The sequence below is a fragment of the Salvia hispanica genome, chromosome 1 (genome assembly GCF_029641045.1).
Source record: "Salvia hispanica isolate PSC_SH4W2 chromosome 1, Shi_PSC_v1, whole genome shotgun sequence".
Lineage (NCBI taxonomy): Eukaryota > Viridiplantae > Streptophyta > Magnoliopsida > Lamiales > Lamiaceae > Salvia > Salvia hispanica.
Window position 1 is genome coordinate 29945396 of NC_142692.1, and position 14521 is coordinate 29959916.

At 38.0% G+C, this 14521-nt stretch overlaps 3 protein-coding genes across 4 annotated transcripts; 2 read left to right on the top strand and 1 right to left on the bottom strand.

Annotated features, from left to right (window-relative positions):
• The first annotated feature begins 1671 nt into the window (after positions 1-1671).
• On the top strand, positions 1672-3750 carry LOC148933580 (uncharacterized). Its single transcript, XM_089060648.1, has 4 exons — positions 1672-1789; positions 2297-2359; positions 2461-2813; positions 2922-3750. Exons 1-4 carry the CDS (start codon positions 1672-1674, stop codon positions 3528-3530), a joined length of 1143 nt encoding a protein of 380 aa, XP_088916774.1. The 3' UTR covers positions 3531-3750.
• Positions 3751-5005: 1255 nt separating this feature from the next.
• On the bottom strand, positions 5006-7006 carry LOC125198739 (uncharacterized). The gene is made up of 5 exons (XM_048097028.1): positions 6930-7006; positions 6752-6845; positions 5958-6498; positions 5660-5885; positions 5006-5556 (listed from the first exon to the last, which is right to left on the bottom strand). The coding sequence occupies exons 3-5, from the start codon at positions 6480-6482 to the stop codon at positions 5105-5107; spliced, it is 1203 nt and encodes a 400-aa protein (XP_047952985.1). The 5' UTR covers positions 6483-6498; positions 6752-6845; positions 6930-7006; the 3' UTR covers positions 5006-5104.
• A 1716-nt stretch (positions 7007-8722) lies between these two features.
• On the top strand, positions 8723-11440 carry LOC125223772 (F-box protein At5g51370-like). Of its 2 annotated transcripts, none has more exons than XM_048127067.2 (2): positions 8723-10203; positions 10748-11440. In XM_048127067.2, the coding sequence occupies exons 1-2, from the start codon at positions 8996-8998 to the stop codon at positions 11013-11015; spliced, it is 1476 nt and encodes a 491-aa protein (XP_047983024.1). In that variant the 5' UTR covers positions 8723-8995; the 3' UTR covers positions 11016-11440. The 2 variants fall into 2 exon arrangements, with proteins under 2 accessions (XP_047983024.1, XP_047983023.1); XM_048127066.2 differs by having other exon boundaries at positions 8724-10203; positions 10745-11440.
• The last annotated feature ends 3081 nt before the right edge of the window (positions 11441-14521 follow it).

Here is a 14521-nt window from a genome sequence, read left to right on the forward strand (position 1 = left end):
TATCGGGTTTTCGGGCCAGCCCATCGGATTTTCGGGTCTGGCCCTAACGGGTCGCGGGTTAATCGGGTGCGGGCTAATCGGGTTTTAATTTTATCTGGCTAGAAATTTCCGGCCCTAACCCTATAAATTTGGCGGACTATTCGGGCCAGCCCATGGATTGCGGGCTACATTGACATCCCTAGTCCAATCACAATATTAGTAACCTTATTGGAGTCGGAAGAAATAAGCTATAAGCCCACAAACAAGCATTTGGGGGCGAATAGCAAACTTTCAAAGTTTTGATAAAAACAATCACGAAGTGGTAAGTATAGAAATTCAGATAGAAATTTCAATACGGGTGGAAAATGGGACTCGAAAGAGATTCAAAGGATCTCCTTATCCACTCCCCCTACTCCACTCCTCACAATGCAATAGAATAATCTACCATCACTTGTTAAAATTGGTCATAATTATAATATTATTCTATTGTATTGTGAGAGTGGAGTAAGAGGAGTGGATTAGAATATCTCTCTGAATTCTAGCACGATTATTGGAAAAGTGATAAGAGTTTGAAGAATAGCTTTCATAGACTCTTGGGGTGTTTAAATCATACGGATATGAGATGGTATTTGGGACAAAGGTGTTTTGATTTGGAGATTTATGCGGAGAAAACGTCTCTTTGCTTGAGAAGTGGAATTATTTAGAGACCTTCTATTAGTTTTGAATCATACTTCCATGACTGCAAACACTGAGTGTATATATATATATAAGGGTGTGTTTGATACCCATGTCAAGAAAATAGCATATAAGAAAATAATCAAGATAATTGACCAGAAATATGTTGAAATTATTTTCTTACTTGTATGTTTGTTACGCTACTGATATTAACCCAGAAACATGATGCGTCAATTAGAATTACATTTTTACCCTTTTTATATTTTTCTCATTAATGTTCATTTCATTGGAACGACCTTAAAACCTGTCCACTGTCATCAATGGCAGCCAAATTTTTTTATTCAGAATTCATCCTCAACTGAATCAATAGCAGCAAAAAAACTATCAAATTATCATATACTGTTACAACCCAAAGTTCTTCGCACTGCCATCAATAGCCCCTAAAAAATCAAAATCATAACCCATGTGATTAAAAAAGAAATTTTTAGCTGCTTCACCTCTTCAAATCTTAACAGCCGGCTTGGGCTTTGCTATTCCACAAGAAGCTGATGAGTTTTTCACCGGAAATAGTTGGCCGCCTTTCCGTCTTCAATTGGCTATTGATTTTCACCAATTGCAGCTTCATCCTCAAGATCCGCCGATATTAAGTTATTTCATTTCTTTGTCGATTTTCTCATTCGCGAATCTGATGAAAAATAATCACAATTCAACGGACTACGACGCCGGCGACATTTTGGGTGTTCAGATCTATCACTTGCAGCGGCCTCACGTTTTTTTGCCAAACAAATTCGAAATATTTCAATGTAACTTCATAGCCAAATAACCAGTGAAATCTCCATACATGAAAACTATGGATTCATTGGAGAAAGTTGTGGTGATAAGAAATATAGAATGCAGAAGAGAAATAGAGAATATTAGAAGGACAAATGTTGGAAAGAATTTTTTTTCTTGACACGGCAGAAAAATATCGGAGGGGTAGGCTCCGAAAAGGTAACTGCTGTAAGTGGGAATAGATACATGGGCCTCGCTCATTTCACGGGCCAGACAGTAAATACTCGTAGGTATCAAACTGTTGAGTTTGACCAGAAACAAGCTGTTTTCCAGGCTATACAGGGCTATCAAACGAACCCTAAGGGTCCGTTCGCTTTTCCATATAGCATTTGTCATGTAAAAATACTTGATGAGAATTAGGAGAGTTTTGTATCGAACCTGGCCCACAAAAAATGGCGTTCGGTTATGCTTTAATCATTCTGTTTTGGGCCTCCACTATGGAAGGAAATGACTCACAAGCCCTCATTCATATGATAAATTCCCAATTCTACCCTTCAGTCTCTAAATGGCGGGATGAGCGAAAAAAGGGGCGGGATGAGTGAAAAAATGGGCGGTTCATTTTGGCGCTTCCGATTTTGGGTGAATCATTTTGCGAATTTGAATTAATGGGGGTTGGTTGGGGAGATCACAACATAAATACATTATATTTGAGCTCGGTGTCGAGGTAAAGCTCGAAGATTTCATCTCGCCGGACTAAGGTATCGTCCCTTTGGTTTGTCAGTCGGTCGTCACTCATGCTTGACTTTGGAACGACGGTCGTCGGCATTTGTTGTACTGGTACAGTGACTTCATTTCCCTGTGTGTTTTGCAGGTGAAAGTGCTATGCCGTCGTCAAACACCGAAGAGCCCAGCCGTGGTGCAGGTGGTAGTGTAGGTGAGTTCAATGTTGGTCATTGTTCGCATTCATATACTGGCTGGTAAGTGCAAATTTTTCATTGATTTCACCGGGTTTTTTGTTTTGATTGCGACATGTAGGAGGGAATGGGGTTCGGCGTAATAAATTTCGCAAGGGTGAGCGGACACGTCGAAGTTGGATCGTCCGTGAGGAGGAAATTTTGGCTGCTTCACTCGTTGATCTCGTTGCTCGTGGCTGGAAATCTGACAATGGATTCCGAACTGGGTACCTTGCCAAGATCGAAGACGACATTCGTGCCGAATTCCCCAAGTCCGACATCAAGGGAAATCCTCATGTTGTGTCAAAAATGACAGCTTGGAAAAAATGCTACAACAGCCTCAGCCGCATACTAAGCCGGAGTGGGGTTGGTTTCAATACCAATGGGGACTACAAAATAGACATCGATGATGATCAGTGGGCTCAATGCGTGGCGGTATGTGTTTGCTAAGCACACTACAGTATTTATTTCGATGTCACTCCCCTGTTTAGCATGATATGTAGTCGTGTCTTCAATCAATGTTTTCTAATTTTGGAGTTGCAGGTAGACAAAGAGGCGAAATTTATGCGTAACAAGCCATGGCCGTTATGGGAATCTTGGAAACGTATTTTTGGCAAGGACCGTGCATCTGGGGGTGCAGCAGAGACAGTGGGTGTTGCTTCCACTAGATTGCGACCTCAGCCGGCAACTGGCAGCCAAGTCAATGAGAACGACGTCTACTATCCGTCCTTCGACGATTTCCTTGGGTCTGAGATTCCGCCACCCATGTCCCCTGATGTTGATACTCCTACCAACAATGAAGCTCAATCCAAGCAGCAAGTATCGACCATCAAGCAGGGTAGCAACAAACGCAAAGCGTCGGCCTCTGATGACGCCTTGATGGAGTTCCTAGAGAAACTGCACACGCAAACAAATTCCCGCTTGGATGCGATATCAACTAGAATTGGGTACGAGTTTGATTTGGGTAAGGCTCGTGAACAAATCTTTGACAAGCTCTGTGCCGTTGATGGGCTAACACTTGCCCAGCGTTATGCATTGTGTAACATCCTAGGTGACAAGCCCCAACGTCTCGAAGTCTTCAAGGGGATGCCGGACAATGCGAAGCTAGGTTATGTGCTGATGCTACTCGACAACAACCGTCAAGGAGATTGAAGTGGGGCATTGTGTTTCAACAGATGGGTGGTTATGTTTTGCTTATAAACTGTGTGCTAGCACTTATGACTATTTTGGTGTGTTTGTAATGGTGTGTTATTATGACTTTTTGGATCTTAGTTTCGGGTAGGAGATTACTATGTGTGCTTTACGTGCACGCGGTAGTCCAAGTTTTCTTCTTTTGTATGCTCTACCCATGTATTTTTGCTACTAACTATGGATCCTCACTGATGTAATATTTTCCCTATTATTGATTGTGTGTTGATTACTTGGACTTGTTGGTCCCGGTGTTGTTTGAGCATGGAACTAAACTGTGAAGTGGTGGATGTATTGTTGGTCCTGGCAGTTGCCGCCTCATATATTGTGTTGGTGTTGCTAAATATGGGCATAGTTTATGTGGTCATGTAATATTAATAAGGATAGGAGATCTTGCTGCAAGGAAGAATAGGGGCTGAAAGGAGAGGTGGTGTACCCAGCCAACATAAATGGTTTACATCCAATTAAACATGTCAACTAATAAAATTATTTTTAGAAGATATTTATTATACCACTTTTATTAAATAGTATTGCATAATCTTAAAATATGAAAATTAAAAATATTTTTTTCACTAGATCTTCTAATCTAATAACCCTTTAATATGGAGTACTAGTTAAGAATTGATTCTAATTTTGGATTGTTAATTATTTATTAAATAGTATTACATAATCTTAAAATATGAAAATTAAAAATATTTTTTCCACTAGATCTTCTAATCTAATAATCCTTTAATATGGAGTACTAGTTAAGAATTGATTCTAATTTTGGATTGTTAATTATTTAGTAATTAATCCCATCCGTGTATATATCTATGTATAGGAGGAAAAATATTTTCATATTTTAAGATTATGCACTACTTTATAAAAGTGTTTTAATAAATATCTTCTATTTTTTATAGGAAATAATTTTTTTCTAAAAATAACTATATTAGTTGGCATGAGTACACACTTCATAATGGTTACTAGAAATATGTTTACAAAAATTTTAATTTGTCAAAGATTAATTGGTTGGGTACACCACCTTTCATTTTGGTGTGGAAGATCCACTATATATTTTTCTCTTTATATATATATATATATATATACACACGTACTTATATAGTTATAATTTAATTTTATATTTATACTAGATTACTAAATAAAAATATGACCGTTTAATACACTAAAAGATAGAAAAATGAAATTTTAGTCATGCTTTTCATTTGTCCTAATTTTATACTATCATATATCACAACTCTATAAAATTTACACGTAAATATCATTGACCAGAAAATTATACTAGTATAATATTCTCCAGAAAGAGAGTCCCAATTAAATTTTTAGTAACCATAATTTTAGTATGAGTGACATTGTGAACCTGTGGTTCATCTACAAGAACAATTATTAGTCAACATAAAAAAGATGTATCAGTTTAATGAAGTGTAATGGCCGGACCAATGCGAAACGTTGAACATAGTTTGATCATTAGCATACAAGTGAACACAATATCCGAATGTCTGCATTCATTAACCAAATAAACAAATACAACTAAACCAAGACTAGCGGTTGTTCCACATATATTGTGCTATTTCTTCGCGTGTTTGTGTCCACTGCGCGGATGGTTCCACAGATTCAACAAATTCTTGACCTTCAAACTCGGCATCCTGTGCAAACGGCATAGTCTCACCATCCAGCTCAGCTTCTATGGGGTCGTTTTCCATTTCGCGCCGTATGAAGTTGTGTAATAAGAAACAACTCATTATTAGCCGAATCTGGGTCTGAATCGGGTAATATGATGCACTCCTAAGGATACCCCACCGCATTTTCAACACAGCAAAAGCACGCTCTATTATATTCCTAGCTTTCGTGTGTCTCATATTAAACATCTCTCTCGGATTTTGTGGTATGGCCGTGCCAGGTCCCCACTCTTTCAAGTGGTATCTAACTCCTCGAAATGGTGTCAGAAAACCGTTGCTATTTGCATACCCATTATCGCAAAGGTAGTAACATCCTGCCACGACAAGGTGCATATATATTAGTTCATCATATGTGCATTATGTTCACTTGAACTGCGAAGTAAACTAAACATGTGAAGAACATAACAACATACAGACCTTGTGGAACCTTAAACCCATCTGGCTGCGCCACTGCATCTCGTAGCACCCTGGAATCCCCAGCTGACCCCTCCCACCCGGGGTAGAAGAACACAAATTGCATGTTACGGTCACAAGCAGCCAACGTGTTGGTTGATATTTGACCCTTTCTATTTCTATAACGTGGTTTATCGGCATCACCTACCAAGACATTAATGTGTGTCCCATCCAACGCCCCTAAGCATCCCTGCATCAAAAAGCATGAACAATGATAGCCATTTAAGAACATGTAAATTAAAAACAATTTTGTTAGAGGTACCTTGAACCATTTCCAACGGTGGTCGTTACAGTCGTCAGTGACCGGAGTCGCCTTAGGTATGAGAACTGTGTGAAGACTTAGAATAGCAGCCAACACCTTATTCACATAGTAGGAAACCGTGGATCCGGACCTAACAAAGTTGAAACGGACAATTCGATTTTTCTGGTGGTGCGATAGTACACTTAGAAATATGGCCAATTGTTCTTCCACCCCAAGCACTTTGCCAGTTCGCAGCCCTGCTCGGTCCACTAAAAGTCTACATAATCTTCCAAACGTATTTCGATCCATACGCAAATTAGATATACAGTCAATGTCGCTGAAGTTCACTAGCCGTCCGAGGTGTTCTTCTTGACGAGGGATTTTTGATAGGACACTGCATCTTCTTGCGTGCTCTAAAATTATACGCTTAGCCCTTCGTGTCCTAGCATTCATATACCGACGGACAAGCACCGTAGTCTCAACTCGGTATACATCCATGATGTCTACTAAGAGCATGCATATCTGTGCAGAGTCGTGGGATCTCATCGTGCTATATTAAATCCTACCAAAAACAAAATTTGATGCAGTACGAAAGATCACGTTTCACAGAATGCTAGAGAACCCACGAACCACTACTTGCGTTTACACACCACATTACACAAACCAACTAACTATACCAGCAATCATAAATTTCATAATAATCATTTTATAAGCCAAACTATTCTATTGCTACTGAACTCATTTAAAAGCACCTAAATTGGCTATAAATTAAAATAATAGCATACGCAAATATGTGTAATCCAGGGGTTATTTACCTAGCTATGACGCTGCAAATTTGAGGACCGGTTGAACCTCCGACTGGAACGAGTACACCGGCGGATCTTCGTCGACACGGCGAAACCGAACGGACTATGTACGCACAATAGCATACCAAATAATCAGAAAAACAGACGGAGGAGATCATTAATCGAACAATATTGTTCCGAATCTTACTGTTGACTGACGGAATGGAGGTCGCCGGTCGCGAGCGTTGTGTGCTGGGCGCCGTTTGTCACCAAAATTAGGGCTGGAGTTGCCTCGTTTCAAAATGAGACAATTTGAGGTGATTCTAAATTCACAAGGGCAAATTGGTCTTTCTCTTCAACAACTCATCCGATTCTGGCCTCATTAGAATTTTATCTCACAAAATTTGGAAGAAAAGTAACAGCCCATTTATGAAGCAAACAGTGCGGGCCAATGGGTTTAGCTTGGGCTTTCAAGTATTCATGCATGGAAACCGAACGGTGGTTATTGGGCAGTTTTGAGGGCTTATATGGCCATTACGGGGAAAGCGAACGGACCCTAAGAGTTTAGTCTTTTGATAATTCTTATGCTTTCTTTGTGTCTAAATGTATTATTACCCAGCTCTTTAACAAAGACAATTCAACTTCTATTCGTAGACGATTGGCTTGAAGAAACATTTTTTGTTGCGAGCCCAACTTCAGATTTTGCTTTATCATTCAAGGAAGTATAACCGGAGTCCATAATGTTCAATGTGTGTTTTGCAGGGAAGAACCAAAGACCTTGAAACACATTTTTACAATAGCGTCAAATATGGAACTTCTATTTTGCTTTTGTTTTCCTTTTCCAAATTTATCATTTAAAAGCTGTTAGTTTTGTTAAAATTTCATTAAGGGCAAAAACTATTATCCACCAAAAAGTGATTAGAATTGATAAATGTATTTTTTATTTACCAACGATCTTTTTCTAAATAAATCGCTTGTTTAGAGGTATTAACATTTCATAAATTTCTGCAAGACATGATATTTATGTATGTATGTATTTATTCAAATTTATTCTCTTTAGAATGAGCTACTATTTGACTTCAATGTGCACATTATGCAATTAAATTGAGTGGGTGTTTCACATTGTAAAAATTAATATGAAACCGTGTGATATAAGTGGGCCAATTAAAATGGTACGAGTAGTACCATTATCAGTTTTGTGGTGGGAACAAGAGACATAAAGATAGTAACAAATTTCAAGCACCTTATTTTTTCTGGACTATATTGCTTTTGTCAAAACCATGACAAGTAATCAATTTCTTTCACCTAAACCTCTTTTTGTAATTTATTAGTGTTGCCGCCGACAATGAATTTTGTCATAATCGAATTTCAAAGTCTAGATTTCGTTTTAGTTTTTTTTTTTTTTTTGTGGAAAATAGGATTAATTGACGATATAATACGAAGAATTCATGTTGTTGTATTGAGTTCTTGATTTTATTGACACAACAATAGGCTTGACTGCTTAATGGAAGTCACAGAGGATTGCAATATGCGGAGATATTTCATTTGGGACGATTTAGGATCTGATTTTGCTCAAATTAATCCTCGTGAATAGAAATTATTGCAACGACTTTTTAACGATTTGGCAATTAAAGTACATTGATTTTTCATGTTAAAAATGGGATTTTAATTAATAGTTCCTGCCACGATTTTATGTAAAGGAATTAAGTAAAAATATTTGGGCATGTTGTAGTTATATAAACATAAAAAAAAATAAAATGGAGGTGTAGAGATTAAAGCCAATTGCTCTCATCCTAAAGTAAAAAGGACAATTTACATATTCTAGTATTTAAAAATTAGTATACTACTATAAAATGAAGTAGAATTCACTTTTATCATCACCACTAATTTCATATCCAGATCCAATTATCTTGTGCAATTTTTCTATGCAAATGGCAACAGTATAAACAGATAAAAATAAAATTAAAAAGAAGAGTCAGGCATGGATATTCTCACCATGAAATGAACATTATGCGTCCCACAAATCTAATCTACTCACGAGTAATAATAGGCTCATAATTCATAACTCATCTGAAAAAACAAAATTTTCAAATAATTAACTCTTGAATTTCCGCAGCAAGCAGGAAAGCAGAAAGAAGCAAAAGCAAGAAGAGTTTGAGTTTCACACACGCACCAACACAAGCGGATATGCCGGTGCATTGACTACTGCGTTGCAACGATAATTTCCAGCTGATTCGCCGCCGATGCTCTTCGCCCAAACCCTAACCCCTGATTATGTCGTCCTCACCTCGAAAAGACCCAATCTTCAACCCTAATTCCAACCACAACAAGAGGATGATTCCCAGCCCGGATGACGCACTGAAGCATGCTCTCCTCAAATTGCGCCCGCGCACCGTCTCGCAATCCGGGTCAACCTCTCCCTACTCCGAGTCCGAGCCCGAATCCGATTCGTCAAACCCTAACCATCTTCCTGCCGCCGCCGACTGCACCGCTCTTCTCTCGGATGAGCTGCTGCTGGAGGTGTTGGGTAGAATTCGTGACAGGAAGCAGCACATTGCGAATTCATTGGTTTGCCGGAGGTGGTGCGTGCTGTGCGGGAAGCTGGTTAAGTCGATTAAGTTAATTGATTGGGAGTTTTTGGAGTCAGGTAGAATGAGCTTTCGCTTTCCTAATTTAGAAGATGTTAATTTAGTTCCGGCTTGTATTAAATCTGCTAGAAATTCTGGTATTTTGTTGAGTAATAGCTTGATTGAGGTTCGTCTGAGTTCGGGGATGTTGGAAAATGGCGAAGGGATGTTCGTTAGGAAGGGGGATGTTGTTGAGTCGAAGGCTATCGATGGAGGGGTGGCGATATTAGCTGAAGGGTGCAAGAATTTGAGGAGAGTGGCGTTGATGAATGTTAGCGAAGAAGGGCTAAATTGCTTGGCGAAGGAATGTGAGTTGTTGCAGGAGATGGAGTTGCATAACTGTGGTGATTTCGCACTGAGGGGGATTTATAATTGCAGGAATTTGCAGATTTTGAAGTTGAATGGGAATATAAACGGTGTTTATGGCTCTGTGGTTTCTGATATTGGATTGACTATACTGGCACAAGGATGCAGCCGACTAGTGAAGCTTGAGCTGGTGGGATGTGAGGGGAGTTATGACGGTATCAAGGCAATTGGGCAGTGTTGCCAGATGTTGGAGGAGTTAACGATATGTGATCATAGGATGGAAGGAGGGTGGTTGTCGGCTTTGTCATACTGTAGGAACTTGAAGAGTTTGAGTTTCCAGTCGTGTAAGAATATTGATGAAAATCCCGGACTAGATGAGCATTTAGGATCATGTATGATGCTTGAGGAGTTGCATTTGAGGAAGTGCCAAATGCGAGACAAGCAGGGTGTGAAGGCGTTGTTTGTAGTGTGTCGGAGGATTAGAGAGCTGGTTCTTGAGGACTGTTGGGGATTGGATGACAGTATCTTTACTGCTGCCACTGTTTTTAGGTATAAATCAACTCTAGCTTTTCTTACCTAGAACAAAATTATATCATCCTATGCTTGAATTTGCTTGTTTATGACATAACTGTCTTCAAATACTTTGGCTTGGATACAACTATCTAAAAAATAAGTATAATCATTAACTGCCTACATTGAAGAAACAGAAATGTGATGCAATTTTACTAAGCTGCTCATCTTTTCTAAATATGTAGTTGGGCATAGTTGAAATTTTTTATGAAATATACGTACTTTTTGTTGATATTCCACTGTGTTAGACAGGATATCCAGTTTTCCAAAATCGGAATAATCTTATCGTTGACTGCATATCGTAAGAAACTTATTGTCCAGTAAAAACTTCCTTAAACTTAACCGTTCTTCAATTAAAAAAAACTATGATTGACTGGAACTTTTGCTCATCCCCAGATTTTGTAGATGATGAGTAACCTCCAAGAAGATATTTTGTGAAAAAAATACTCTTTTTGCTTAAGCAGTTAGTAATTGACTGGAATGTGAATGGTTAAGGCATACTCATTCTAATTTCTAACAGCAGGAGCATAAGATCTCTCTCACTGGAAGGATGCTCGTTACTGACAACACAAGGACTAGAATCCGTAGTTCTATCTTGGAAGGAGCTCAATAGGCTTAGAGTAGTTTCATGTAACAACATTAAAGACAGTGAAATAACCGCAGAACTAGCGACTTTATTTTCCATTCTCAAAGAGCTGAAGTGGCAGCCGGATTCCCGGTCAATCCTATCTGCTAGCCTTGCTGGTACAGGTATTGGACAAAAAGGCAGTAGATCTCTGAGATGGAAGTGACGACAAGCAAATGCTGATCTAACCACGATACCTCACATATTTGCTTGTATCCATTTTTTTTGTATCAAATACAACTTTTCAAGGTGGTGCCGAAAAATTTGGGTTCCGCGCATGTTGAAGATAAGGTACATCGGACCCATATGAAGATTTCCGGCAACCCAAATACGGTCTGTAAACTTGGTTAGCCTCTTTAACCTGATACAGTTTTTATCCTTTATGATGTATTTTCCCATTGATAGTGTAGAACAGTTAGGTGTTGAGAAGATGGATTTTAGACTTTTAGTGATGGACTTTTAGATGCAGACTGAAACTTTAGAGCATAGTCCATGATAACAGTGTTGGTGGCATACCTTCTTGTATTCGCCTATTCAAGCTGTATGAATTTCTCTTATAAATGAATACAATAGTTATTTTTGTTCCCAAAATGTGATTATTGATTGCTTGTATTTTTCTTTGACATTGTTTCATGCAAATCTTGATATCTGTGTTAGGATGGCAATCAAGTTCAGCCCAACTGATTTTGGGTCAATCTTGTGCAAGTTGCGGGCTAATCAAATGCTTTTATTGTTACTATCTCCGCCCACCAAAATTTGTCCCACTTTGACCTGACACGGGTTTTAAAAAATATAATGGGAAGAAAATTTGTCCCACTTTGACTTAGCACGGGTTTTAAGGAATATAATGGGAAGTGAGTTGAAAAAGTTAGAGGATTGTGGGTCCTAATTTTATATATTAGTTTTATAATAAAATGTGAGTAGGAATGAGTTAGTGGAATATGAGGTCCACTACCAAAAATGGTAAAAGTGAAATGGGACAAATTTTGGTGGACAGACAGAAATGGAAAAATGGGACAAATTTTGGTGGACGGAGGTAGTATAAATTTTCATCTCTGATCCTACATGTTTGGATTTTGGGTTGCTACTGCTAAAATAAATTCTATATGTTCAATGCAATACACCAATGGCGGATTCAGGATTCGGAAACGGAGGGGGCAGAATATATAGGACAGTATTAGCTTGATTTAGTGCGGGCGTGACTATTTTTTCCGATAAGGGGGAATTAGCGCACGGAGGGGAAAACCGCCCCCTCCTGCCCCTCTAGATCTACCAGTGCAATATATAATGATGAAAATTAGTCATATTTATAAAATATAAAGTACGAGTATTTAATTATGATACTTTTGAGATATATGCTTAAATTTAAACTTAATTAAATACTCTCTCCGTCCACAAAAAAATAAAGCAATTTGTGTATGACACGGGTTTTAATGTAGAATTGGTAAAATAAAAGAGAATGATAAAGAGTAAGAGAGAAGGAGTAAAAGTAAGTGAGAAGTAGTGTTAGTAGAATGATGTGTAGGGTTATTATTTATTGAAAACTTTTCATAAATGAATATGCTCTATTTTCCGTGGATGGCCAAAAATGGTAGTTGTGCTCAATTTTTTATGGACGGAGGGAGTATTAATTTAAGGTTCGCATCATAAAATAAAACATAAATATATTTTCAAAAATTTTAAACATATTTTAGAATCCAAAAAATCTTATAGGAGTAGTAAATTTGAATTTTCATATTTATTTATTTATTGTTATATTAATAAGATATAGTATGTATTTATATTAAATATAAAAGAGTAAATGCCAAATTTGGTCCCTATCATATGGCCGTTTTATCAATTTGGTCCTTAACATTATCTTTTTGATTACTTGGTCCCTCACAAATACACTTCGATCCGAATCGGTCCTCACCGTTAAAAAATAGACGGTCAACGTTATTAATCATGTTTTGACCAAAATTAACAATTTTAAAAAATAGACGGTCAAAATAGATGGTTGGGGACCAAAGTTGTTTCATATTGCTCACTGCAATTATTTAGGAATAACACAAAAATAATTATTTTCTTACCTGGTGTCTTTAATTGTTTTCTTTAAGTATGTTGGTGCATTTTGTTTCCTTATGGTAGTATAGTTCGTTAGTTTGAATTAGTGTGACTGGAGTTTTAAAAAATACTGGTGGAAGTTTCTATTTAGTTAGTACAGATCTGTATGAATAATGGCTACATTGAGGATGACTACATTGAGGTGAAGAATAAGACAGAGTTTGGATTGTATTGTTATTGGCCGTTTGCAGGGGAAGGCATACGATTTAAACTTCAAATTCAAACTTAATTACTGTGCTATATTTGCTAATTAACCTTAATTACTTAATGCTACATTTTCTCATTTGCTAATTAGTAATGAATGCACTAATCACAATTAGTAGAATCAAATTTTAAGGAACATGTAACGTTGAGCTTTTTCATATTAAGTTTTACTCAATCTAATTTATATTGAACTCTTTCATATTGAGCTTTACTCAAACCTTCCTTTCTAATTTATATTCTGCCACCTGAATAAAATATAGAGTTTTACTCAATTTAATTTTCCACATTTACTCAAATTTAATGATTGCTAAATTTAATGAAGAAAAAAACAAGTTGAGTGACTAAAAGTTACAAGACTTGTGTATAATTGTTTATGTGTGTGGTGCAGTTTTGTGTATTGAGTGTGAAGGTGCAAACTTGTACTAAGCGCTGATTATATCTTTTTGCAATGTAGATGGTTCTTTCACAACAAGGTTGATGCACTCTGGTATGATGTTAGATTCTGGTGGTGGAAAATGTTATATGGGTGGGCAGGAGCATTACATTGACAACTGTGACCCAGATAGGTGGTCCAAACTTGAAGTTGACGATGTGCTCGAGAAGCTTGGACATGATGTCAGCCGTTTACATTATTATTACTTGAAACCCGGGATGAGCTTAGACGAAGGACTGGTGAGATTGTTTGACAACATCTCATCAATGGAGATAGCTGAATTAGGAGTCCAGAGAGGGATGGTGGACGTTTATGCAGTCCAAGAAAATGATTTGTTAGTTAGTCAACTATCACAAGACCTTGGTTTAAGTGATGTAGGAATTGGGGCCGTTGATATAGAGGCTAGTAATTCGGGATATGTGGATGTAGGGGCTGATGACTTTGACATATGGATTGGGGATGGTGTTGGTGGTGATAGAAGGGGTGGAGATGTAACTGGTGATACACTCATTATATCTAAATTGAGTGAGACCAGTGAGAAAGCTAAGAATAATGACAAGGCGAAAGCGATTAAGAAGGGGAAAAATAAGGTAGATGGGGATAGCTCTCGAGTTGTTGATGAAGATCCCGAGGATGATCCTTCCTTTGTTGATAGCGATTATGACCTCAGCGAGCATGAAGAAGATGCCATCATGGCTGTCCAAGTTGAAGGCTGGAAAAAGGTGGTGGATCAGATGTCGACACATCCGATGGAACACATTGGTGATACGAGTGACAGTGATCAACTCCCAAGTGACTCACCAAGTTCAGGTACTGAAGATGAGTTGGATTACGACGACAAACTCTTGACTCGGAGGTACAAGAAAGCCACTGATTTTAATGACCCGCGTTGGAAAGTTGGAATGCGGTTCAACTGCAAGGATGACTTTACT

Bases quoted from the DNA above. Each gene is read 5' to 3' on its own strand.
- LOC148933580 (XM_089060648.1), top strand. From the start codon at position 1,672: ATGGGCCTCGCTCATTTCACGGGCCAGACAGTAAATACTCGTAGGTAT. The intron at 1,790-2,296 runs GTCCGTTCGCTT...TGTGTTTTGCAG, and splicing joins CTATCAAACGAACCCTAAGG to GTGAAAGTGCTATGCCGTCG. The intron at 2,814-2,921 runs GTATGTGTTTGC...TTGGAGTTGCAG, and splicing joins AGTGGGCTCAATGCGTGGCG to GTAGACAAAGAGGCGAAATT.
- LOC125198739 (XM_048097028.1), bottom strand. From the start codon at position 6,482: ATGAGATCCCACGACTCTGCACAGATATGCATGCTCTTAGTAGACATC. The intron at 5,886-5,957 runs GTACCTCTAACA...TTTTTGATGCAG, and splicing joins ACCGTTGGAAATGGTTCAAG to GGATGCTTAGGGGCGTTGGA. The intron at 5,557-5,659 runs GTCTGTATGTTG...TTGTCGTGGCAG, and splicing joins TGGGTTTAAGGTTCCACAAG to GATGTTACTACCTTTGCGAT.
- LOC125223772 (XM_048127066.2), top strand. From the start codon at position 8,996: ATGTCGTCCTCACCTCGAAAAGACCCAATCTTCAACCCTAATTCCAAC. The intron at 10,204-10,744 runs GTATAAATCAAC...AATTTCTAACAG, and splicing joins ACTGCTGCCACTGTTTTTAG to CAGGAGCATAAGATCTCTCT.